The 25315-nt window shown below is 48.5% G+C and overlaps 1 protein-coding gene across 2 annotated transcripts in view; it reads left to right on the top strand.

Moving 5' to 3' along the window:
- Positions 1-24610, top strand: part of KIF9 (kinesin family member 9) — a 53479-nt gene extending 28869 nt beyond the window's left edge. For both annotated transcript variants that reach the window (XM_010374754.2, XM_010374753.2), the window contains exons 11-21: positions 3962-4030; positions 4546-4650; positions 5766-5821; positions 6506-6596; positions 7091-7224; positions 9089-9283; positions 11124-11338; positions 15653-15829; positions 16123-16238; positions 16647-16751; positions 24307-24610. In XM_010374754.2, coding sequence (XP_010373056.1) covers positions 3962-4030; positions 4546-4650; positions 5766-5821; positions 6506-6596; positions 7091-7224; positions 9089-9283; positions 11124-11338; positions 15653-15829; positions 16123-16238; positions 16647-16751; positions 24307-24357 — 1314 coding nt within the window. In that variant the 3' untranslated portion in view covers positions 24358-24610. The remainder of the gene's footprint in view (positions 1-3961; positions 4031-4545; positions 4651-5765; positions 5822-6505; positions 6597-7090; positions 7225-9088; positions 9284-11123; positions 11339-15652; positions 15830-16122; positions 16239-16646; positions 16752-24306) is intronic.
- Positions 24611-25315: the final 705 nt, after the last annotated feature.

Raw genomic sequence — 25315 nt, 5'->3', positions numbered from 1 at the left:
AGAGAAACTTAGTATACCCCACTCCACCAAGAGAAGATACACCGGCAAGCTGCAGCAGGATGAAAATTGGAAAGCAGCCTGACCCGAGAGCTGCCCCACAGCCTGATGTGCAGCTTCAGCAGAATTCTCTGAATTATCCTCATTACATTTATAATGAAAATGCCTCTTAGGAAACTTACATGAGTCTATGCTATTTCCAAGGCATTTTTTTTCTATCTAAAAAAAGCCCTGTTTGTTGTTGTTGTTGTTTCTGAGACAGGGTCTCACTCTGTCGCCCAGGCTGGAGTGCAGTGGCGTGATCTCAGCTCACTGCAACCTCTACCCCCCAGGTTCAAGCAATTCTCCTGCCTCAGTCTTCTGAGTAGCTGGGGTTACGGTTATGTGCCACCGCACCCAGCTATTTTTTATTTTTAGTAGAGACGGGGTTTCGCCATGTTGGCCAGGCTGGTCTTGAACTCTTGACCTCAAGTGATCTGCCCGCCTTGGCCTCCTAAAGTGCTGGGATTACAGGCATGTGCCTCTGTACCCGGCCTCCTATATCGCCTTCTGATTGGCCCAGACATGTAAGTTTGGCTCTGCTGTGCCTCACTGAACAGAGTCATCAAGCTGGAGGCCCCTGATGGCTCAGTCAAACTTTCTGTAGCTGGGCCATGATATATTTTCTAGAGGTGGGAGAAAGAGGGCATATGGACAGGTGAGACTGGCTACCAGGCCTCTCCCTTTGATCCACAGGAAGTCCACACCTGAAGGAGACCTTTGTAGGGCTTCCCAGAGGGGCAGATCCAGCATCTGGACACTGGTCACATGCCTTGGGTCCCAGGCTTTGTACCTGAATTGCCACAGAGCCATCAGGATGCCAGGGGTTCTGTTGACCCTTGCTATGTGAGGGCAGTTGGGCCTCAGTGCCCAGGTGACCTGGTTGGATGAGGGCAAGAGTACAGCAGGCCTTTGGTCTGGGAGAGGGCCAGTGGGGCGGTGGACTGGTCACAGTTTGGGTTACCAGTCCCAGGATCCAGGTGTCAGGAGCTCCCTCCAGTGGCCCTTTTATGACAACTAAAGGAAGTTCTACTGTTCACAGCAAGGGTTCTCAGCTTGCAGTTCCTTGTGCCTCTTTTAGGGAAGACACTCAGCTGGTAAATATCAAATATAAAATGACTTAGCGATTCTTCTCCTCGAAATGTATCATTTATTTTCTTACCTAAGATCTATGGAGTGCTTACTATGTGTCAGGTGCTTTTTAAAGCACTTGGGATACCTGACTGCGTGAACAGAAACACAAATCTCTGAGCCTGCAGTCTGATGGGAGCAGGGGAGATGCATAATAATAATCACAATAAATAGGTAGGTTCTAAAGCTTCGCTGTTTAATATACAGTAACTGCTACTCAAATGTGGCTGTTTAAATTAATTAAAATTAGAATTACTTCTTCAGGCACCCTAGCCACATTTCAAGTGTTCAGTAGCTGTATGTGTCTCATTACCATACTGGGCAGCACAAATATGGAATATTTTAATCATTGCAGAAAGTTCTATTGGACAACAGTAATCTAGAGTATGTTAAAAGGCAAAATGTGCTATGAAAAAAAAATAGAGATTTTTAAAGCATGTTGCGGGGGTGGAGAAGGAATTACAATTATTTATTTATTTATTTATTTTGAGACAGAGACTCGCTCTATCGCTCAGGCTGGAGTGCAATGGCATGGTCTCAGCTCACTGCAACCTCCATCTCCCTGCAACCTCCACCTCCCGGGTTCAAGCAATTCTCCTGCCTTAGCCTCTCCAGTAGTTGGGATTACAGGCACACACCACCATGCTCGGCCAATTTTTGTAGAGACGAGATTTCATAAGGATGGTCTCGAACTCCTGACTTCAGATGATCCACCTGCCTCGGCCTCCCTAAGTACTGGGATTACAGGGCTGAGCCACCGCACCTGGCTGGAATTACAATTTTAAAGAGTAATTGTGGTGTACCTAATTTAGAAGATTTTGAAAAAAGATTTTCAGGAGGTAAGTGAATGAGTCTTGGAAGAACCTAGGAGAAGAAAATTCCAAGGCAGTGGACAGGCAATGCAGAGGCAGAAGCATACCAATTTGTGGAAGTGGTTGGAGTGCACCAGGGAAGAGAAGCAGAAAAGAGGTAATGGGGGCAGATCTCAAAAGCCTCATAGATCGCTGTGTTTTTCTGCAGAAATCTCTAAGGACATAAATATGAGTACAAAAATGTTCTTGCAGCATTGTTTGTAAGCAGCAAAAAATTAGAGGTGAGGCCAGTCACAGTGACTCACACTTGTAATCCCTGCACTTTGGGAGGCTGAGGAGGGCAGATCACCTGATGTCAAGAGTTCGAGACTGGCCTGGCTAACATGGCAAAACCCCGTCTCTACTAAAAATACAAAAATTAGCCAGGCGTAGTGGTGCATGCCTATAATCCCAGCTACTCAGGAGGCTGAGGCAGGAGAATCACATGAACCCGGGAGGCAGAGGTTGCAGTGAGCCGAGATCACGCCACTGTACTCCAGCCTGGGCAACAGAGCAAGACCCCATCTTTAAAAAAAATAAAAATAGGCCGGGCGCGGTGGCTCAAGCCTGTAATCCCAGCACTTTGGGAGGCCGAGACGGGCGGATCACGAGGTCAGGAGATCGAGACCATCCTGGCTAACACGGTGAAACCCCGTCTCTACTAAAAATACAAAAAGAAAAAACTAGCCGGGCGTGGTGGCGGGCGCCTGTAGTCCCAGCTACTCGGGAGGCTGAGGCAGGAGAATGGCGGGAACCCGGGAGATGGAGCTTGCAGTGAGCCGAGATTGCGCCACTGCACTCCAGCCTGGGCAACAGAGCGAGACTCCGTCTCAAAAATAAAAAATAAAAAAAAAAAAAAAAAAAATAAAAATAAAAATAAAAATAAAAAGAGGTGACATACATGATTATCATTGGGGAGTGGTGATATGTTCATGCAGTGGTTGGTGAGGATGAGGGTAAAAGGATGAGGGTTATAACCATGCATAGAAAGCATCCTGGAGGCCAGGCATGATGGTTCACACCTGTAATCCCAGCCTTTGGGAGTCCGAGGCAAGAGGATTGCCTGAGCCCACAAGTTTGATACCAGCATGAGCAACATAGTGGGACCCCTGTCTCTACAAAAATTAGCTGGGTATAGCAGTGTGTACCTGTAGCATGACCTACTCAGGAGGCTGAGGTGAGAGGATTGCTTGAGCCCAGGAGGTTGAGGCTGCAGTGACCCATGATGGTGACACTGCACTCCAGCCTGGAGGACAGAGCAAGAGCCTGTCTCTAAAAAGAAAGCATTCTGGTGCTGGGTACGGTGGCTCATGCCTGTAATCCCAGCACTGTGGGAGGCTGAGGTGGGCGGATCACCTGAGGTCCGGAGTTTGAGACCACCCTGGCCAACATGGTGAAACCTTATCTCTACTAAAATTATAAAAATTAGCTGGGTGTGGTGGTGGGCAACTGTAATCCCAGCTACTCAGTAGGCTGAGCCAAGAGAATCACTTGAACCCAGGAGTGATTGCAGTGAGCTGAGACCACACCAATGCACTCCAGCCTGGGCGACAAGAGCAAAACTCTGTCTCAAAAAAAGAGAAAGCATTCTGGAGTCTGTAGGCTGCACCAAAAGGGCCATTATCCTGGTAGACTGGAAGAAGCTTGGGGCTCCTGGGAGTTGGGGTTTGAGGTGGCCCTGTAGCTTGTGCTGTCTCTTTTGCTGCCAGTAGCAAAGGCCAGGGTACTATTCAGGTCCTCCCAGACCCTAAACTCACCCCTGTTGGGGAAGAGTCACCAGTGGGGAGGTAATCGCCAGAAGCTGAAAGCATACCCTGTGGATCCAGGAATGGCCGGGATGTCTGGGCACAGAATGAAGAATTGTGCTCTTGCTGTGGAAGAGACAGGGTAGCTTCTCTGATTACCCTTCCTGTCGGCCCCCACCCTACCATGTTTCCCGGCAGAGAATGGTCAAGAACCTGGAGAAGGAACTAGCACTGCTCAAGCAGGAGCTGGCCATCCATGACAGCCTGGTAAGAGGCTAGAGGCAAGGAAGGAGGGCAGAGGTGCTGGGGTAAGGGGCAACTGGGGCTAGGGGCAGACAGCATAATGGGTCAAGGCCAGTGGTAGGTGGGGTCAGGGGGCAGGCTGAGTGGCAGGAAAGGGGCAGCAGCAAGGGGGTGGGGGCAGAGTCCTCCAGCGGTCCTGAGGGGCCTCAAGGCAGAGGCAGCGCGTACCTCCCGTCCTCGCAGTTCTCATGCTGCAGTGTCTGCTGGGACTCAGGCAGCAGAGCCTCTGTCTGCAGTAGCAGACCCCATGTCTAAGGGCCTTTCCTTTCCTCCCCGACCCCATTACCCATCTCTGACCCCAGCACCTGGCCTATGTGTTAGGCCTTCTGGCAGGACCTGATGATGAAGGGAATGAGCCAGCTTGGTCAGCCAGGGCCTGTGCCCAGCCTCCCTACTTTGCCTGTCAGAATGGCCCCTGCCACTCCCACATGGGCTCGGGTTCTTGTTGCTTATCCACATGTTCTTCATCCTCCTTCAAGACCAACCGCACCTTTGTGACCTATGAACCCATGGATGAAATCCAGATTGCTGAGATCAACTCCCAGGTGCGGAGGTACCTAGAGGGGACGCTGGACGAGATCGATGTAAGGAACCCCTCTGTGACCACTGTGCTGAGCCAGCCTGGACCTCCCTATCCTGGGCACACCCCAATGCATGCTCTTCTAGCCTGAGAACCTCACATGAATGGGTGCAGTGGGTGGAGGGTGGTGCTGGACTCTTGATGTCAGGGACCCTTCAGCTCATCTCAGGGGCACAAGCACAGGCCCTAGAGCCAGGCTTTCTGGGATTGCTTTCAGCTGCCTCTTTGCTAAGTGACCTTGGCAAAATACTCAACCTCGTGTACTTCAGTGGCCTTACCTGCCTAGTGGGGAGGGAAACGGAGTGGTGATGAACTGAACTGCTACACCTGGGTGGCTTGACTGTGTCCGCAGAATGAAGCTGATAAAGGATAGTGGTCATGCTGGTTGTCTACAAGGAAGACCCCAGGGCCCATGTTGGAGTGGGCCAAGGAGGGGGAAACTGCCCCACAAGGAAGGGTCCTCAGGGGGAAGAGGCTGCATCCTGTTTTCACAGTGCAGTCCATCGAACCCCTCTTCTTGGAGACATGGGCAGACCCCCCTGGCTGTTACTATGGGCAGCTCCAAGAAGCAGGGCTGGGGCAACTAAGGGATGGACTCTTCTGGCCTTCACAGGAGAGGCAGTCCCAAATTAACCCTTGGTCAAGGGGAATGCTGTGGGCTTTAGGCCTGGGGGGAGGCCAGTAACCTTCCTCCGGCCTCATGTGTGTGTGTCTGTGCCCATAAAGACAGGTCCATAAATGGGCTCCATCTGAAGACAGCAGGCAGAGCCTTTTGGAAGTAAGAGAAAGCTGAGGAAATACGTTTTATTTATAAAAAAAAACTTTAGAAGGTATTTTCAAGGTACAGAATCAATTCATTTTATAGAGGTCTCTACTTAGAAAAGGTGGTTTTTATAGCCTCAGCAAATACTTAGTTTTAAAATTATTAATCAGGTGTTTCTCTGCTCTGGAGGAGGGCTTGGCTGCCACTTTGCTGAGAGGCTGTGTGCAAATATCCTCTTCTCGAGACAGATGGTCCAGGGGTCAGCCAAGGGGTCTTGATTTCTCTACTAACATAGATGCAACCTGGTCCCTATGGATGCCCTTGGTCTAACCTCTGCCTTGCTCTCTTCCCTCCAGATAATCAACCTTAGACAGATCAAGGAGGTGTTCAACCAGTTCCGGGTGGTTCTGAGGTGAGAGACCCCCACCCCTGCCTCACTCCTACATCAGGCTGCCATTTTCATCTCCTGCGATCTGGACACTTGCCTCCAAGAGCATCCTCTTCATGCTTGTGGATGAAGAGCCAAATTAGAGTCCTTGGGGGCATGCCTGGGTCCCTGGTGGATATTCAGTGAGTTCATTAATTGGACAGGAGGTGTTTATGGAGTGCCAGCTCTGAGTGTGCCCAGAGCAGGGCGTTGTGAATATTCACCTTGTGAATATTGCTGCACACCCCCACCTCAGGAGGCGTTTGTGGTTTACTTGGGTGCAAACATACCCATAGTCTAAGCAGCTTATGCTAGGTGGTGTCACTAAAGCTGGTCACATGATTCCAAGGGGCCTGTTAGAGACAGAACCTAAGACAGAACCCCACATGGTCCCATGTGAAGCTTACAGTCCTTATCAAGTGTCATCTTAGAGCAGATACACATGGCATAAGGTGGCCCCTGCAGGTTTGGGGGTTGGACAGTGGGTATATGCAATGGGGCAGGGGAAAGTGAGTCCTTTGTCCTTTTGTCTGGTCTGGTTCATGATGAAGGTGTGGCCCCATACAAGGGACCTTGCCCATATGACTTTTAACCCCAGTACTTGGTTCTTACCCCAGTGGATTCAGCATGGCCCCAGGTACAAGCTGTTCTCTCGTGCTGTCTCCCAAGCCAACAGGAACAGGAAGTGGAGTCCACTTTGCGCAGGAAGTACACCCTCATTGACAGGAATGACTTTGCAGCCATTTCTGCCATCCAGAAGGTAAGCATAGTTGCCACTTGCCAACAGCACTCACCTCAGATTTCCCATCCTCAGACCTTTGCAGAGCCAGCAAGTATTATGCATTAAACCAGAGCTAGGATTGCAACAGATAAAGGTAACACCAGAATGAACACAGGCGACCTGTGTAAGAGTAAACCACTTTTGAATTAAAAATAATTTTCATAAGGTAGAAACATGGATAATAATATTAAAGACAAATTCCTGGAATTAGGTTGGAAATAAGCTTTTAAATCTCCAGAGTATGGAATGAGGTGCCATACTGGTGAGGGGGTGCATGTGGAAAGTGAACATTTGGCAGAGTGATCAGGGACCGCTCTACTGGGGACAGCCTGAGGCTGGCATCAGCAGCTGCCAAACCTTGGTGTGTATGGTGAACATGTCCACCCTGAGCCTTGGGCCATATACATGTGGGTCCCCAAGGGGCCCAAGCCCTTAATCTAACTCATAGACCTTTGGCTGGCCTCTCTATGTAGGCGGGGCTTGTGGATGTTGATGGCCACCTAGTGGGTGAGCCTGAAAGACAAAACTTTGGACTCGGAGTCGCCCCTTTGTCTACCAAACCTGGGAAGAAAGCCAAGTCCAAGAAGACGTTCAAAGAGCCCCTTAGGTGAGTGACCTTGCCGCTCTGCCTCGTCAGCAGCTGGCCCTTCTCGGTGGGTGAATGGGAGGATGTGCACTGTTCCCGCCTTCCCCCGGTGTCTCAGCTACTGGGTTGGCACAATGGACGTCACTGCTGCCAATACTAGCAAGTCTGTGGGGTCCGGGCTGGGGTTGGTTTGGAACCCTACAAGAATCACCTCTCATCTTCACAGCAACCTGGTGAGGTGGGAGTTAATGTCTTCATTATACTGATGAAGAAACAGAGGCTTAGAGAGGGGAAGTCACTCCCCAAGGCTACACCACCAATGACTAGTGGAATGGCAGCGAGAAGCTAGACCAGCTCCCCAGAGCCCATGCCCTCTGGTACTTTATGTTGTACTGCCTCCCCTCACTTCACTAGGGTCTTCCTGCCGACTGGCACTCAAGTCACCTAAAACTCCAGTTCACCTTTCAGGCAAGATTCGTTTGTATGTGCAAGATGGGAAGAGCATTTAGGTTCACTTAGTGAGCCCACTCTCCTGGGGTGCTGTGTAGTGGTGGGTAAGAGCACAGGCTCTGGAGCTGACGCCCGGGCTCCCCTCCCTGCTCTGCACTTCTCACACCCAAGGGGTCACCCCGTGTGAGACATGAGAACCATTCTGTGCCTGTTTCTGCATCTCCAAAATGGGAAAAATAATTATAGCATCCAAGTCATTGAGGTTGTTGTGAGGATAAGTGAGTGAGTGCAGGCCATGGGCCAGAGCTAATTGTAGAAAACTGTTACACACAGGACAGGAGTCAGGCAGCAGAGGATGCCAGTGTCCCTGGCCTCTTCCTGCCTCTTCATGAGTGTAGTCACACCCCAGCCCTCTCTGTTCTGCTTCTGGATAACCAGTGCAGTAGTTGATGGGTTGAGGCTCAGTTCCCTGAGCCACACTTGTTGCAAGGAGGATGAAAGAGGAAGAAACAGATTTTCTATCCTCAGAACTTTGGGAAGAGCCATGGGCATCCTCCTGCCAGTTCAGTCCTCAGATCTGCCTCTTCTTGGAGAAAGGCACCAAGCACTGTTGCTTCGGCAGGGAGGACAGCTACTTTACTGGGAGCTGGTGTGGAGAACAGGGTGTGGACCAGTAAGAACAGCAGGGCAGGCCGGGTGCAGTGGCTCACGCCTGTAATCCCGGCACTTTGGGAGGCCGAGATGGGCGGATCACGAGGTCAGGAGATCGAGACCATCCTGGCTAACATGGAGAAACCCCATCTCTACTAAAAATACAAAAAAATTAGCCGGGCGTGGTGGCGGGTGCCTGTAGTCCCAGCTACTCAGGAGGCTGAGGCAGGAGAATGGTGTGAACCCGGGAGGTGGAGCTTGCAGTGAGCCGAGATCGCGCCACTGCACTCCAGCCTGGGCAACAGAGGTAGACTCTGTCTCAAAAAAAAAAAAAAAAAAAGAACAGCAGGGCAGAGCCATCCTGCTTTACCATTGGTCCACAGACAGACCCACCCTGTATGGGGCTCTGCCAGTCCTTCCCAGGGCAGCCTGTATGACTCAGACCTCAGCAGCCATGGTGGTTCCTGAGAACCTGTGGCCCATCCCACAGGTCCATATACTTTCAATCCATGGAGATTGTACCCATTTTTCCCAAGCGTCTCCTGCCAAGACCACTGCGGGCTCTTTGTTCTGATAAAAGGGAGAAAAATGCCCTCTTCTTCCTCCACATCTGCCTGGCTTAGCATCACATTATTTGCGCTTTTACCTAGGAATATGAACAAGGTGGGAGCTGAGTGAGGTGGGGCTCCCAGTGTAGTGAGTGCTGAGAAAGGTCACTTATCCTGACATCTGAGATACCTCACTGCCCATGACTGAACCCTGGGGCTTCCATGCCTTCTTCCAGCTCCTTGGCAAGAAAGGAAGGTGCCAGCAGCCCTGTGAATGGGAAGGACTTGGATTACGTTTCCACCTCCAAGACCCAGCTGGTCCCATCCTCCAAAGATGGGGATGTCAAAGACATGCTTTCGCGGGACCGGGAAACTTCCAGCATTGAGCCCCTTCCCTCAGACTCCCCGAAGGAGGAATTACGCCCAATTAGGTAATCAGCTAATGTTAGCTTCTGCACCAGATCAAACAAAACCATATGTGATCCTCAACATGTAAAGAGTACCTGCAGATAAAAGAGAAATAAAATAAGGAATAATAGGCAAAGACTAGGAGCACAGTCCCCAAGGAAGAAACATGACTATGCACCTGCAAAATGATCCAACCTCAGGAGTCATCCAAGATGTACGATTAAACGTGGAATCATTTTAGACCCTCCAAATAGCAATTATTTAAATAATTAAAGTTATATATCTTTTGTACAATTACTGCATTCAAAAGATTAAAAATTTTTAAGATATTAAAGAATATAACCTCTTCCCTTTCCTCGAATCACTCAGCCTCTCTCCCTGATGAGTTTTTAAGGATCTATCCTAAGGAAATAGATGTGAAACAAGATTTATGCAAAAGATGTGTATTTCATCATTTATTTAAAAAGCAATATATATCTATTTTTGAAACACCGTCAGTAGCCAACACTAGGGAAAGGGCACTAAGTGAATTGTTCTCTGCCATTGGGTTGTCCATGAAGAATTTCAGCCTATGAACATTTCTAAACATTCAGAGAAGTTGAAATAATTGTACAGCGAACACCTGTACACCAAGCATCCTCCCAATTCTACAATTTACATGTTACTATTCTTTTTTCATTCTGCCTCTATCCTTCTATTCCTCCATGTTATTTTTTTGATGCATTTCAAAGTTGCCCACATCAATCCACTTCCCCTTGCCCCAACACTTCATCTTACACTCATTAACTAGAGTTCTCAAAGGGTTTTTAATAACATGAGATGCTTTTTTGAAAAAAGTAAGATGTAAAATTAAACATACTGCATGGCTTTAGCCATTCAAAAATATATCAAAGAGGCCAGGCATGGTGGCTCATGCTTGTAATCCCAGCACATCAGTTTGCCAAGGTGAAAGGATTGCTTAAATCCAGGAGTTTGAGAGCTTGGGCAACATAGTGGGAGTCTGTCTCTATAAAAAATTAAAAGGTAGCTGAGCATGGGAGTACACGCCTGTAATCTGAGCTACTCAGGAGGCTGAGGCACGAGAATTGATTGAGCCCAGGTGCTTGAGGCTGCAGTGAGCTATGATCGAGCTACTGAACTCCAGCCTGGGCAACAGAGCAAGATGCTGTCTCAAAAAAAAAAAACTATATATGTATGTGTATATATATACACATATTTCTTATATATATATATATATAAGAAATCCAGGGCCAGGCGTGGTGGCTCATGCCTGTAATCCTAGAACTTTGGGAGGCCGAGGCCGAGGCGGGTGGATCACCTGAGGTCGGGAGTTCGAGACCAGCCTGACCAACATGGAGAAAACCAGTCTCTACTAAAATTTAAAAAATTAGCCGGGCGTGGTGACGCATGCCTGTAATCCCAGCTACTCAGGAGGCTGAGGCAGCAGAATCGCTTGAACCCAGGAGGTGGGGGTTGTAGTGAGCCGAGATTGCGCCATTGCCCTCTAGCCTGGGCAACAAGAGCAAAACTCTGTCTCAAAAAAAAAAAAAAAGAAGGAAAGAAATCCAGAAGGAGACACACCACCATACACCATTGTTCTTTTCTTTTCTTATTGTTGTTTGTTTCTTATACTTTTCCTTGCTTTCCTCCCTTTCTGCCATGGGCATGTGACCTTGTACATGTGCTGAGTAAAACAAGGAGGAGGGAATGATTCACACACAGTTTAGCTCCTGTCTGGGGTAGGTGGTGCCCAGCACTTCTGCCTCCTGCCCACAGAAGCCCCAGGGAAGAAAGATGAAGTGCCTGGTGGCTCCAAGGCAGCCACCTCATTTATCCTCTTTGGTCTCACCCTTGCATCTCAAGGCCCGACACCCCACCCTCCAAACCAGTGGCCTTTGAGGAGTTTAAGAACGAGCGAGGTAGTGAGATCAACCGAATTTTCAAAGAAAACAAATCCATCTTGAATGAACGGAGGAAAAGGGCCAGCGAGACCACGCAGCGCATCAATGCCATCAAGCGGGAGATTGATGTGACCAAGGAGGCCCTGGATTTCCAGAAGTCACTGCGGGAGAAGCAAGGTAAATGTGATGGAAAGATGGCTAGGGAGCTTTGGGGTCTCAGAGTCATGCTGGTCGAAGCAGAACAGCCCTTGGCACTAGAGGACTGAGATGAGAGGGGCCAGTGGGGGTGCTGGGGTGTGGCCTTCACCCATAGGTCAGATCACTTAGCTCTGGTCAGCCCCTGAGAGCCTCAGAGTCCTCCCCTGTCAGCCAGACTCTGCCTGTGGGTCCCTCATTGTTGCATTATCTCAGACCTAGGTGCTGGGCCTTCCACCCCATATGTGCTACTGTCCATGGTGAAACAGGCCTTTTGTCCTGCAGAGGTATCACTGGGCGATGGGTAGCTGGTGACTTCTATAAGGTCCATGGGTCTCTGTGTGGTTTCCTCACTGCTCCAGGTGGTCAGATTGAGGTAGGGCTGCTGGTGGGGACTATGGAAAACCAAGTAAGGGAACAAGAATATGGATGCTAGAGAGCCAAGGGACTCACTTTCAGTAAGGCCATTCCCTATGTTGAATCCGTGACACCGGTGCTGGTCTGTCAAAGTCTTGTCTCCTAGGGCAGGTGGCAGAGGGTGCTCCAGGCTCAAAGAACAAAGGACCCCAATGTGGGGAGGGTGCTCACCTGGTTACCCTGACCCAGTGTCCTTGTCCTGGTGGTGTGCACCGCCCACACCTGCACTGAGGGCTAAGGCCCATCAAGCTTGCGTGTTCAGATGACTTATCTGGGAGGGCTGGTCAAGTGCAGATTCCCAGCCCCTCAGCAAGTGGTTCTGACTGAGGAGAGATGGAGCAGGGCCCAGGACCTGCATTTTAATGAGTGACAATTCCAACTCTGGGACAGGTGGTTCAGAGGCCACACTGTTCTTCACACTCCTGGCTCAGTCTTATTGCCTTCTTCCAGACAGGAAACACCACAGGTTCCTGGGCTTTCCCTTACTAAATCACAACCCTGTTCCAGGCCAGCTTTCATAAGTGATCTCCAGATGTCACTTGGTTTATTCCTGCAAGTCAGATACATCATCTCACAAAAGGTGCATTTTACTCATTTATTTCTCAGAGGAGCAGGGTATGGTGGCGCACACCTGTAATCCCAGCATCTTGGGAGGCTGAGGCATGAAAATTGCTCGAACCCAGGAGGCAGAGGTTGCAGTGAGGCAAGATTGCACGACTGCACTCCAGTCTGGGTGACAGACCAAGACTGTCCCGGAAAAAAAGAAATTAAACAATTATTTCTCAGAGGGCAACTTTATGTTCTAATTCTTGGGGCCATTCTTATACCTCACAGACCAATTATGACATGCTATTTCTAAGGGCAAAGCCCTCCACGGGTCTGGGAAGCTGGAGAAGGCCAGTGATGGTGGCTATAGACATACCCCTATCCAGAACCACAGGGAGAGGACATGGTGAAGATTTTATGGGACAAACAAGCACTTCTTTGTCCTCTCTGCTCACACTTTCTTTGAACATACAGCCCCTTATTACATATTTAAGATAAAATATATGCATGCTATGCTGGCATATCATGTACTCCTAAATATACCTGAGAGTGGACAGTTTCAAAGGATGAGATGAGGAAGACATTAAAATTATTTTTTTTTCTTTTTTGAGACAGAGTTTCACTCTTGTTGCCGAGGCTGGAGTGCAATGGCACGATCTTGGCTCACTGCAACCTCTGCCTCCCGGGTTCAAGCAATTCTGCTGCCTCAGCCTCCCAAGTAGCTGTGATTACAGGCATGCGCCACCACGCCCAGCTAATTTTTATTTTTAGTGGAGACAGGGTTTCTTCATGTTCATCAGGCTGGTCTTGAACTCCCGACCTCAGGTGATCTGCCCACTTCAGCCTCCCAAAGTGCTGGGATTACAGGTGTGAGCCACTGCACCCGGCCAAAAAAATTTTTTTGTGTGTGTGTGACAGAGTCTCGCTCTGTTGCCCAGGCTGAAGTGCAGTGGCATGATCTCGGCTCACTGCAAGCTCCACCTCCTGGATTCACGCCATTCTCCTGCCTCAGCCTCCTGAGTAACTGGGACTACAGGCACCTGCCAACATGCCCGGCTAATTTTTTGTATTTTTAGTAGAGACGGGATTTCACCATGTTAGCCAGGATCGTCTCAATCTCCTGACCTCGTGATCCTCCCTTCTCAGCCTCCCAAAGTGGTGGGATTACAGGTGTGAGCCACAGCGCCTGACCCAACAAATTTTTAATATTTAAAATTTTATCTATCAGTATCAAAAAAAACTCATTTTTGTGCTGTCCTCCAAAAGTAGTGTTTTTCCACTGATTATTAAAATATTAATAAAATACCTTTATTTTATTGAATTTACTTGAACAGATCAAGTAAAGTCATATCTCCTAGGCCAGGCAAGGTGGCTCACACCTGTAATCTCAGCACTTTGGGAGGCCGAGGTGTGTGGATTGCTTGAGCACAGGAGTTTGAGACCAGCCTGGGCAACACAGTGAGACCCTGTCTCTACAAAAAAAACATAAAAAATTAGCTGGGCGTGGTGGCACATGCCTATAGTCTCAGTTACTTGGGAGGCATGGTGAAAGGATCACCTGAGCCAAGAAGGTTGAGGTTGCAGTGAGCCATGATCATGTCACTGAACTTTAGCTTTGGCGACAGAGTGAGGCCCTGTCAAATCAATCAATCAATCAATCTCTTAGATACCTTATGATTGTTAGCCACTTGTTGACCCAGAAAGGTCAGCATATTTGGAACATTAGTCTTTTGTAAAAGAAAAATACAAAATTGCCAGTTGTGGTGGCATATGCCTGTAATTCCAGCTATTTGACAGGCTGAAGCAGGAGGATTACTTGAGGCCAGTAATTCAAGAAAAAGAAAAAGAAACAAAGAAAAGAAAAAAAGAAAAATGTAAAAATGTAAAATCATCTTTAATTCAACTCTTTTTTTTCCTGGAGATAATCAGACATTCTCTGAGTAGAACAAAAGATGTTCACAGTTACTCCCCATCTCAACAGAGTACTGTAAAGACTCTACTCTGTAAAGGATTGTGGCTTATTCAAATAATCACATCAGAGACCTCCCACAGCATAGAGACCACAGCAGATTGCTCCGCACTGAAGGTGAGGCACTTGGTGAGGGTAACTCCCACTCCCCACTCCAGATCCCAGATCCCAAAGTCAAGACACTTGCTTTTCCATTAATGACTCCATTAGTGACTTTTAATGTGTCTCACTTTTTTCCCAATAAACATCAGTGGAAGTGCTAACACTTTCCTCTAGCATCTGGGGGCTGCCTCATGCACCCCAGCCACACACCTCAGGTCATGTGCAGAACACACTTGCCTTACACTTGGGGATGGGGATCGATGTGATGCCTTTGCTAAGCTTTCAGGTGCTGTGAGCAGTGGAGAGCAGGGTGAATGGCTTTGCACATCATATTGTTTTATGTTAACCCAACAACTGTCACTGAACTGACAGACCTTAAAAGATCCTTGCAAAGAGACGAATAGCACTAACCCTTGTCCCTGGAGCCCTTTGACAGCTACTCAACACGATATAGATGTCTAATCATCTCTAACAAGAAGGTAGCTGGTGACCTGCGCATGGTGGCTCACGCCTGTAATCCCACCACTTTGGGAGGCTGAGGTGGGCGGATCACCTGAGGTCAGGAATTCAAGACCAGCCTGGGCAACATGGTGAAACCCCGTCTCTGCTAAAACTATAAACTTAGCTGGGCGTGGTGGCGCATGCCTGTAATCCCAGTTATTCAGGAGGCTGAGGGAGGAGAATCGCTTGAACCTGGGAGATGGAGGTTGCAGTGAGTTGAGATTGTGCCACTGCACTCTAGCCTGGGCAACAAGGCAAGATTCCATCTCAAACAGGAAAAAAAAAAAAAGAAAGTAGCTGGTGGATGTGGGAATCAGCAAGAGACAATTTGAACATCTGCTGTTAATAAGGAGCCTTGCCCAAGTGCATTATAGTACTAGCCAGTGATGGCAGTTTGTAGATGTAATTTACAAGAAAAATAGACATTTGTATACTAGGAGTGCTTACTAAATATCTTTGGCTAATAGAGTTTTAAATAAAATGAGCATGGAGCATGGGCCTTCTGCACCTTCCCCTGCCCTCTGCTCCTGTTTGTCCTAAAATGCCAGTGTGGCCCCACTGAGCTGAGCTCCCCTCCCTGTGAGATTATGCCCTGGCAGCCTGGCCTTCTTGTGCTTTACCCATCTCCTTGCCATGGCCCAGCCCTGCCTGTGGTCTCCTGTCTTCATGATTTGCCAGCTCTGTGCCCGCCTTCTGGAATCCCTTCCTCCCCCAATTTCAGGTGAACACCTCATTTCCTGACTTCTTCCATCACCTTGCAGGCGAGTATGAAAACAAGGGGCTGATGATCATCGATGAGGAGGAATTCCTGCTAATCCTGAAGCTCAAAGACCTCAAGAAGCAGTACCGCAGCGAGTACCAGGACCTGCGTGACCTCAGGGCTGAGATCCAGTATTGCCAGCACCTAGTGGATCAGTGTCGCCACCGCCTGCTCATGGGTGCGACAGTTGGGAAGGTTGGCCGCCACCTGAGGTACAAGGAGGCTCAGGGAGAGGCCACAGCCTGAGTTCTGGAAGCACCCTCAGAGTTTCTCTCTGGCAGAGCCAGAGGCTGGGCAGGGGCTTCAGATGTGTGGTTCCCAGGACTGTGAGGGCCAGAGATGGAGAGGGGGACAGGGTAAGACCCTGGAGCAGAAAGTAAACAGGTGGTGAGTCTGCAACAGATATAAGACAGATGAGAGCACACAGCCCTTACCAGCTTCCTCAGGTTCTGTCTCCTCACCTCCTTGTAGAATTTGACATCTGGTACAATGAGTCCTTTGTCATCCCTGAGGACATGCAGATGGCATTGAAGCCAGGCGGCACCATCCGGCCAGGCATGGTCCCTGTGAACAGGATTGTGTCTCTGGTGAGCAGCACAAGGGCAGGAGTGTGGCAGTGGTTGAGCGTGGGGCAATGGGCAGTGCCTTGATCTCTGTTCTCGTCACAAACATGGCAGTGTGTGTGGTGCACCCAGCCTCTCCACAGCCAGCCCAGGCAGGTGGGCAGATACAGGTCTCTCCTTGGTTACCAAGGGATGGGGGAAAATACCACTCTTGCTACTGCCACCTTTCTAAAGCAGTTCATCCTGCTCAGGCAGCAGTTACAGGTTGTCTGTGGGAACACTGACAGACGTGGGGGCTGGAGGGCTGTGAGATGCCCTTTCGGTATGGTGGTCTATGGCACAAACCCAGCAAGGGACCGCCCTGATGCCCATCACAGGCTCTGCTAGGGTATATCCTGACAATACCATGCTAAAGAGACTGTCCTCCCCCAGGGAGAAGATGACCAGGACAAATTCAGCCAGCTGCAGCAGAGGGTGCTTCCTGAGGGCCCTGATTCCATCTCCTTCTACAATGCCAAAGTCAAGACAGAGCAGAAGGTAACTCAGAGGCCTATGTCTCCAGGAGGCTGGGGACCTCAGTGACCTCATGATTAGGAAACCCAGGATCATATTCCCTACTTTAGAGAGGTAAGGGAGGAATAATGCCATTCCAAGGAGATTAGTCACCCTCAGTCAGTGGGTGTCTTCTGCCAACTGGACTGCAACTGGGCTGGACCCTAGAGGAATCCCACCAACCATGGCCAGGCCAAGACATGGCTGGTCAGTACTGACTAGCCTATGTATGGTTCGCAGCACAAGGCCCAGGGATCCCCTGAGGCTTCCACCTGTCAGGGAGGACCAACAGGGTCCACTCTGCACAGGTGGCAGGGGACAGAGGATCACATGCAGCTGAGGCATAGCTAGACATGGTGTTAGCTATAGATTGGGTGGGGTACTCTCCTCCTCGAGCAGGTTTGGCTGGTGCAGAGGGTCTCCACTCTACTAAGGCCTGGCCTAGACCTAGAACACAGAGGGCCCTGTGCACTGCATACTCCTGTTCGTGCAGAGGCAGTGCTTATACAGCAAGTGGCAGATGCACACAGGGCAGATACCCAAGTGAGTTCATTCTTTCACAAATATTTTTGTAGTTATTTATTAACATACTCAATAGGTGATACATTCAGGTGTTTCAAACATTAAGAAAGCATGAAAGTACATGGCTGGGCACGGTGGCTCACGCCTGTAATCCAAGCAGTTTGGGAGGCTGAGGTGGGTGGATCACTTGAGGTCAGGAGTTCAAGACCAGCCTGGGCAACATGATGAAACCCTGTCTCTACTAAAAATACAAAAAATTAGCCAGGCACATGTTTGTAATCCCAGCTACTCAGGAGGCTGAGGCAGGAGAATCGCTTGAACCTGGGAGGTAGAGGTTGCACTGAGCCAAGATCACACCACTTTACTCCAGCCTGTGCAACAAAACGAAACTCTATATAAAAAAAGAAGAAAAAATGCTGGGCACAGTGGCTCTGGCTGGGCACGGTGGCTCAAGCCTATAATTCTAGCACTTTGGGCGGCTGAACCAGGTGTATTGCCTGAGCTCAGGAGTTCGAGACCAGCCTGGGCAACATGGTGAAACCCTGTCTTTACTAAAATACAAAAACTTAGCTGGGTGTGGCAGCGTGCTACTGTAGTCCCAGCCACTGGAGAGGCTGAGGCAGGACAATTGCTGGAACCTGGGAGGCGGAGGTCGCAGTGAGCAGAGATTGCACCATTAACTCCAGCCTGGGTGACAGAGTGAGTGACTCCGTCTCCAAAAATAAAAAAGAAAGTACAAACACTGTCCCCATCTATCAGCTCCCGGCAACCCCCTCTGATAGGGCACCCCTGTCACTTGTTTCAGATCCTGGCAACCCCTCTGACAGGGCACCGCATCACTTGTTTCTAGTGTTCCCCTCAGTTTTCTCCCTCCCTTCCTTCCTTCCTTCCTTCCTTCCTTCCTTCCTTCCTTCCTTCCTTCCTTCCTTCCTTCCTTCCTTCCTTCCTTCCATTCTCTCCCTCTCTCTCTCTTTTTTTTTTTTTTTTTTTGTTGAGGGGTACAGAATTTCACTCTTATTACCCAGGCTGGAGTGCAGTGGTGCAATCTTAGCTCACTGCAACCTCTGCCTCCCGGGTTCAAGTGATTCTCCTGCCTCAGCCTCCTGAGTAGCTGGGATTACAGGTGTGCCACCATGCCCGGCTACTTTTTTGTATTTTTAGTAGAGATGGAGGTTCACCATGTTGGTCAGGCTGGTCTCGAACTCCTGACCCCAGGGGATCCACCCACTTCGGCCTTCCAAAGTGCTGGGATTACAGATGTGAGCCACTGTGCCTGGCTTCCCCTCAGTTTTCTGCATCATGCTTTTTCTACTTAGCAACACATCCTGAAGATCATGCCGTGTCAACCTATAGGTGCTTCTGTGTCCTTTTTTTTTTTTTCCTTTTTCTTTCTTTTGAGACAGTGTTGCACTCTGTTGCCCAGGCTAGAGTGCAGTGGCATGATCATGGCTCATTACAGCCTCGACCTCACAGATTGAAGCAATCCTCCCACCTCAGCCTCCCAAGTAGCTGGGACTATAGGCGTGCACCACATGCCCAGCTAAATTTGTTTTTTTTTTTTTTGGTAGAGACGGGATTTTGCCATGTTGCCTAGGCTGGTCTCAAACACCTGGGCTCAAGTGATCTGCCTGCCCTGGCCTCCCAAAGTGCTGGGATTACAGACATGAGCCATTGTACCTGGCCAGTTTTTTCTTACTAATTTTTAGGAATTTTTTTTTTTTTTTTTTTTTTTTTTTGGAGACAGAGTCTCACTCTGTCACCCAGGCTGGAGTGCAGTGGCACAATCTTGGCTCACTGCAACTTCTGCCTCTGGGCTCAAACTATTCTCCTGCCTCAGCCTCCTGAATAACTGGGACTACAGGCACCTGCAACCACACCCAGCTAATTTTTTTGTATTTTAAGTAGAGACGGAGTTTCACCATATTGGCCAGGCTGGTCTCGAACTCCTGACCTCAGGTCATCCACCCACCTTGGCCTCCCAAAGTGCTGGGATTACAGATATGAGCCACTGCACCTGACCAAGAAATTAGCTCTTTGTGATATGATTTACAACTATTTTTTCCTGTTTGTCATTTGTCTTTTGACTTTCCTTATGGTTTTTTGTAGGTATTTTGTTATTTTTAAGAAATCAAGCTTACTCCATTTAGGCTGCTGTAACAAAATACCTCAGACCGGGGAACTTCTAAACAGCAGAAATGGGCTGGGCGCAGTGGCTCATGCCTGTAATCCCAGCACTTTAGGAGGCTGAGGTGGGTGGATCACTTGAGATCAGGAGTTCGAGACCAGCCTGGCCAACATGGTGAAACCTTATCTCTACTAAAAATACAAAAATTAGCTGGGCCTGGTGGCGCATGCCTGTAGTTCCAGCTATTTGGGAGGCTGAGGGAGGAGAATTGCTTGAACCCAGGAGGTGGAGGTTGCAGTGAACCAAGATCGTGCCACTGCATTTCAGCCTGGGCGACAGAGTGAGACTCCACCAAAAAACAAAAACAAAAAAAACCCAGCAGAAATGTATTGCTCACAGTTCCAGAAGCTGGCAAGTGTAACATCAAGGCATCAGCAGATATGGGCTAGTAAGGGTTTACCCTCCACTTCAGAGGTGGTGCCTTTTAGTTGTGTCCTCACACAGCAGAAGTGCAATAAACTAATGAGCTCCCTCAGGCCCCTTTTATAGGGCACTAATCCCATCCCTGAGGGTAGAACCCTCAAGACCTGTCACCTCTCAAAGCCCTCACCTCTTCATAGCATTGCCGTGGGGGTTAGCTTTCAACATACGAATGTTGGGGAGACACTGACATTTAGACCATGGCACGAGTTTATCGGTTTTCTTTTTCTTAGTTTCTGGATTTTGTGTCATCATTTCCCCCAGTTAACTTCACTCTTTACATTTAGGATTAAGCTGACATCTTCACTGACCTGATGGTTGTGAGGAGCTGAAGCCCATCCAGAGAGGCTTAAGCATAGGGGTTTCTTACATGGATTCTGAAGGTCCCATAGAGCAGCATGTCTCATCCTGTGCTGTGCACACAAATCACTGGCGGTCTTTTCAGAATGCAAATGGCCGGTAGCAATAGCTCATGCCTATAATCCCAGTACTTTGGGAGGCTGAGGCGGGCAGATCATTTGAGGCCAGGAGTTCAAGACCAGCCTGGCCAATGTGGTGAAACCCCATCTCTACCAAAAATACAAAAATTAGCCAGCTGTGGTGGTGCATGCCTGTAATCCCAGCTACTTGGGAGGCTGAGGCGTGAGAATCTCTTAAACCAGGGAGGTGGAGGTTGCAGTGAGCCAAGCTTGCACCACTGCACTCCAACCTGGGCAATGAAGAGAGACTCTGTCTAAAAAAAAAAAAAAAAAAAAAAAAAAAGAGCAGATACTGATGGAGCCTGAGATTCTATATTTTGAATAAACTCCCAAATGATGTCCATGCTGCTAGTCCAGGACCACACTTGGGGTAGCACACTTACAGGCTTTACCTTAGAACCTGCTTTTTATTAGGTTGAAGACGTTCTTTTCTGTTCCTATTCATTGAGTGTGTATTTTTTTTCTCAATCATGAAAGGGATATTGAAACTGTTATCTTTTTGCATACTGCCTCCCTTTTCTTTCTATTCTCATTCCTAGGACTCTGATTAAATGTATTTTATTTCATCCTGTCCTCTGTACCTCTTAAAATATCTTATGTTTCTTCCAGCTCCTCATCTCTGTATGCTGTAATTTAGGTAACTTTTTTTTTGAGACGGAGTTTTGCTCTGTCACCCAGGCTGAAGTGAAATGCCACAATCTCAGCTCACTGCAGCCTCCACCCGCTGGGTTCTAAGGGATTCTCCTGCCTCAGCCTCCCAAGTAGCTGGGATTATAGGCGTGTACCACCATACCTGGCTAATTTTTGTATTTTTAATACAGACAGGGTTTTACCATGTTGGCCAGGCTGGTCTCAAACTCCTGACCTCATGATCCACCCGCCTTGGCTTCCCAAAGGGCTGGGTTTAGAGGCATGAGCCACCATGCCCAGCCTGGGTAATTTCTTTTTTCCCCCCCTCAAGATGGAGTCTTCCTCTGTCACCCAGGCTGGAGTGCAATGGTGTGATCTTGGCTCATTGCAACCTCCGCCTTCCAGGTTTAAGCGATTCTCCTGCCTCAGCCTCCTGAGTAGCTGGGATTACAGGTGCACGCCACCACACCTGGCTAATGTTAGTGTTTTTAGTAGAAACGGGGTTTCACCATGTTGGCCAGGCTGGTCTTGAATTCCTGACCACATGATCCGCACGCTTTGGCCTCCCAAAGTGCTGGGATTACAGGCATGAGCCACCGCGCCTGGCCTGGTAGCTTCTTTAGATTCCTCTTTTAGTTTATTAATACACTCTTCAGTTGTGTTTCATCTCCTACATCTAAACATTGTATTTGGTTCTCCTTCAAATATGCTTGGTCTTATTTTTTTCTCTTTCTTTTCTTTTCTTTTTCTTCTTTTCTTTTTTTTTATTCTTGAGATGGAGTCTCGCTATGTCGCCCCAGGCTGGAGTGCAGTGGCGGGATCTCAGCTCACTGCAAGCTCCGCCTCCCGGGTTCACGCCATTCTCCGGCCTCAGCCTGGCCTCTTTTCTTTTTCTTATTTATTTTATTTTATTTTATTTATTTATTTATTTTTTTGAGATGGAGTTTCACTCTTGTTGCCCAGGCTGGAGTGCAATGGCACAGTCTCAGCTCACTGCAACCTCTGCCTCCTGAGTTCAAGCGATTCTCCTGCCTCAGCCTCCCAAGTAGCTAGGATTACAGGCATGCGCCACCACTCCTGGCTAATTTTGTATTTTTAGTAGAGATGGGGTTTTTCCTGTTGGTCAGGCTGGTCTTAAACTTCCAACCTCAGGTGATCTGCTCACTTCGGCCTCCCAAAGTGCTGGGGTTACAGGCGTGAGCCACCGCGCCTGGCATTTTCTTTTTAATTAAAAACAATTTTTTAAATAGAGACAGGGTCTCCCTTTGTTGCTCAGGCTGGTCTCCAGTTCCTAGACTCAGGGAATCCTGCTGCCTGGGCCTTCCAAAGTGCTGGGATTACAGGCATGAGCCACTGCACCAGGACTTACTTTTTTTTTTGGACAAGGTCTTGCTCTGTCACCCAAGCTGGAGGGAGTGCAGTGACACGATCATAGCTCACTGCAGCCTTGAGATCCTGGGCTCAAGCAATCCTCTCACCTCAGCTTCCCAAAGTGCTGGGATCATGGGCGTGAGCCCCTATGCCCAGCTAGTTATTTTAAATAAATCCTTATTTTATGCTTTTTAAAAAGCTTTATTGAAATAGAACTTGCATACCATACAATTCGCCCATTTAAAATGTACAACTCACCAGGCCTGGTGGCTCATGCCTGTAATCCCAGCACTTTGGGAGACTGAGGTGGGCGGATCACTTAAGGTCAGGAGTTCAAGACCAGCCTGGCCAACATAATGAAACCTCGTCTTTACTAAAAACACAAAAACTAGCTGGGGATGGTGGTGCACATGTGTAATCCCAGCTACTCAGGAGGATGAGGCAGGAGAATCACTTAAACCTGGGAGGCGGAGGTTGTAGTGAGCCGAGATTGCGCCACTGTACTCCAGCCTGGGTGACAGAGCGAGACTCTGTCTCAAAAAAATAAACAAATTCTAAATCATTAAGCAGAGGAATCCTGTATTTCTACAGTCAAAATTCTATTCTCTCATCATTCCCCAATCTCTAGAATTCTCTGTATTGGCCATTTTTAATGTTTAAGATATGTCCATGCACAAACTTTTTATGCAAATGTTATACTTGAACCATTCCATGTTCTTTCAATTCTATGTTATAGTTATTTAAATACATATTTTTGGCCGGGCACGGTGGCTCAAGCCTGTAATCCCAGCACTCTGGGAGGCCGAGACGGGCGGATCACGAGGTCAGGAGATCGAGACCATCCTGGCTAACACGGTGAAACCCTGTCTCTACTAAAAAATACAAAAAACTAACCGGGCGAGGTGGCGGGCGCCTGTAGTCCCAGCTACTTGGGAGGCTGAGGCAGGAGAATGGCATGAACCCGGAAAGCAGAGCTTGCAGTGAGCTGAGATCCGGCCACTGCACTCCAGCCTGGGTGACAGAGTGAGACTCCGTCTCAAAAAAATAAAATAAATAATAAATAAATATATATATATATATATTTTTTTATATAGGAAATGTATAGATCAGATTTTTCATGGTCAAAATCTGTTTCCTGTTTTACTGAGTCTCATGGTGGCTTGACGGTGGCGTGTGTGTGTGTGTGTGTGTGTGTGTGTGTGTGTGTGTGTATTGAAATCGTGAGCTTGTGTTTGACTGAACTTAAGCTCAAGGAGACCTAAACACATAAATTGAAGTTATTTTCCCACTGAAAAGGTTTGCACTTGCTTTCTGCAGGTAGCCGTAAGGCATTACCAACCCAGGACCATTTTAACCCTCTTCAAGAATTCCAGTTTAATACGGGAGCTTCAGTTCGGACTCCTACTTTGTGGGGAACCTAAGATTCCATGTTCCAAGCTAGTTTTAGCATTTGCTGGCTTATAGCCCACTGTCTCTGTTTCAGCCCACAGTTTTCACCTGCTTTCTAAGAGCCTAGCAATACATTAAAGAGGTATAATTTGTGAACATCTGATTGATTGCAGTGGCAAAGAGAGGGCCCTTCTGAATACCTGGCCCCTAACTCCTCTGGAGATAGAACCCTCTTCTTTTCTTTCTGAACCTGTTCCCTGTCAGAAACTCTCAAGTATGCCCTTGAAACCTACATGCCCCTTTCAAATATGCCTGCCAGACTGTTTTAAAATAGTTTTACACACTTTCTTTAGGATAAAAGAATGAAAGAGTTTGAATGGAATGTTATTTCTCACAGAATTGGGGCTACTCAGAAGGAATCCTTGTCCACAACCTGTGATGTTTGCAGGAGGAATGATAGGGTGAATGTGAGTGGCCTGGTCTGAGTCCCTGCTAAGTCTATCCCTCATAATAAGTTCCTGTTTTCTCCTCCCTCTGTGTGCAGCATAATTACTTGAAAACCATGATGGGTCTCCAGCAGGCACATAGAAAATAGAACCACATCGCCGTACCTTAAAGGACAAGACCAGCAACTCTAACCTACTGTAGTGGAGCTGCTCAACCACCTGCCTAGAGCTGCAGCCCCTCTACTCCAAGGCTGGGACCCAGGACAGAGAACACATATGGCCTGCATGCTGGGAGGAGTATCCTCCAAGGACAACCTTGCTCCTCTTCACAGAGCACTTTGGGTTTTAATTCACTGTCTTACATGCAGGGACAGGATAAAATAACTTTCTAGTTTAGACTTTTAGTGCTCATCTGAGAACTTTGTCTTATTTCCTGTCTGAAAGGACATCTTCTCTATGTATGTGTGAGGTCAGAACTGAGTCTCGAGTAGGAAAGCAGAAAAGTAGCTCAGCCAGGCTCCTCCTGGCAGGCCTTTGTCCCACTGGTCAGCCCCTTTCCTGGATAAACATCCTAGGGTGGGGGTGGTAAGCTCAGTCTGAGGAGCTCTGCTTCTCACAGCTCCCTCAGACCCTAAGTTCTCTCAAGACATCTTTTCTGTGTTTTCTGAGCCAGTGAAGAAGACAGGAGGAAGCCCTCCTTCATTTGGCAACCAGGGGAGGATAAGGTCTAGCCACAAAGCCCAGAAAGGGATGAGGCAGAGCTGGCTCCATGTACCAGGGAATAAATGAGCAGCTTCTGGGAGACATGTCCTCTGCGTGTTTCCAGAACACCACAGCCTTCCCTACACAGCATGCACAGCCAGGTGCCTCCCCTCCCCCCATTCTCTCTCTGTGTAGGCTGCACTGAGCAGAAGTGAAAGTGGATGATTTACCCTGAATAGGAACTGGGATCACTGTCAGAGCTGAGCAGGGAAGAGAGAAGATATCACTCTCTGTCAAGTTATCAGGCTGCAGCTTGGGCCCTTGGTGGTGGCACCAAAGGGAAAGAGTTCACTACTTTGCTCAGAGAACAAACTCAGGCCCTCTGGAGCCTTCCAGGCTGACTAA

This window comes from Rhinopithecus roxellana, chromosome 1, assembly GCF_007565055.1.
Source record: "Rhinopithecus roxellana isolate Shanxi Qingling chromosome 1, ASM756505v1, whole genome shotgun sequence".
NCBI classification, from domain to species: domain Eukaryota; kingdom Metazoa; phylum Chordata; class Mammalia; order Primates; family Cercopithecidae; genus Rhinopithecus; species Rhinopithecus roxellana.
The sequence above is the reverse complement of the archived record's forward strand: the minus strand, read 5'-3'. Positions and strand labels throughout refer to the sequence as shown.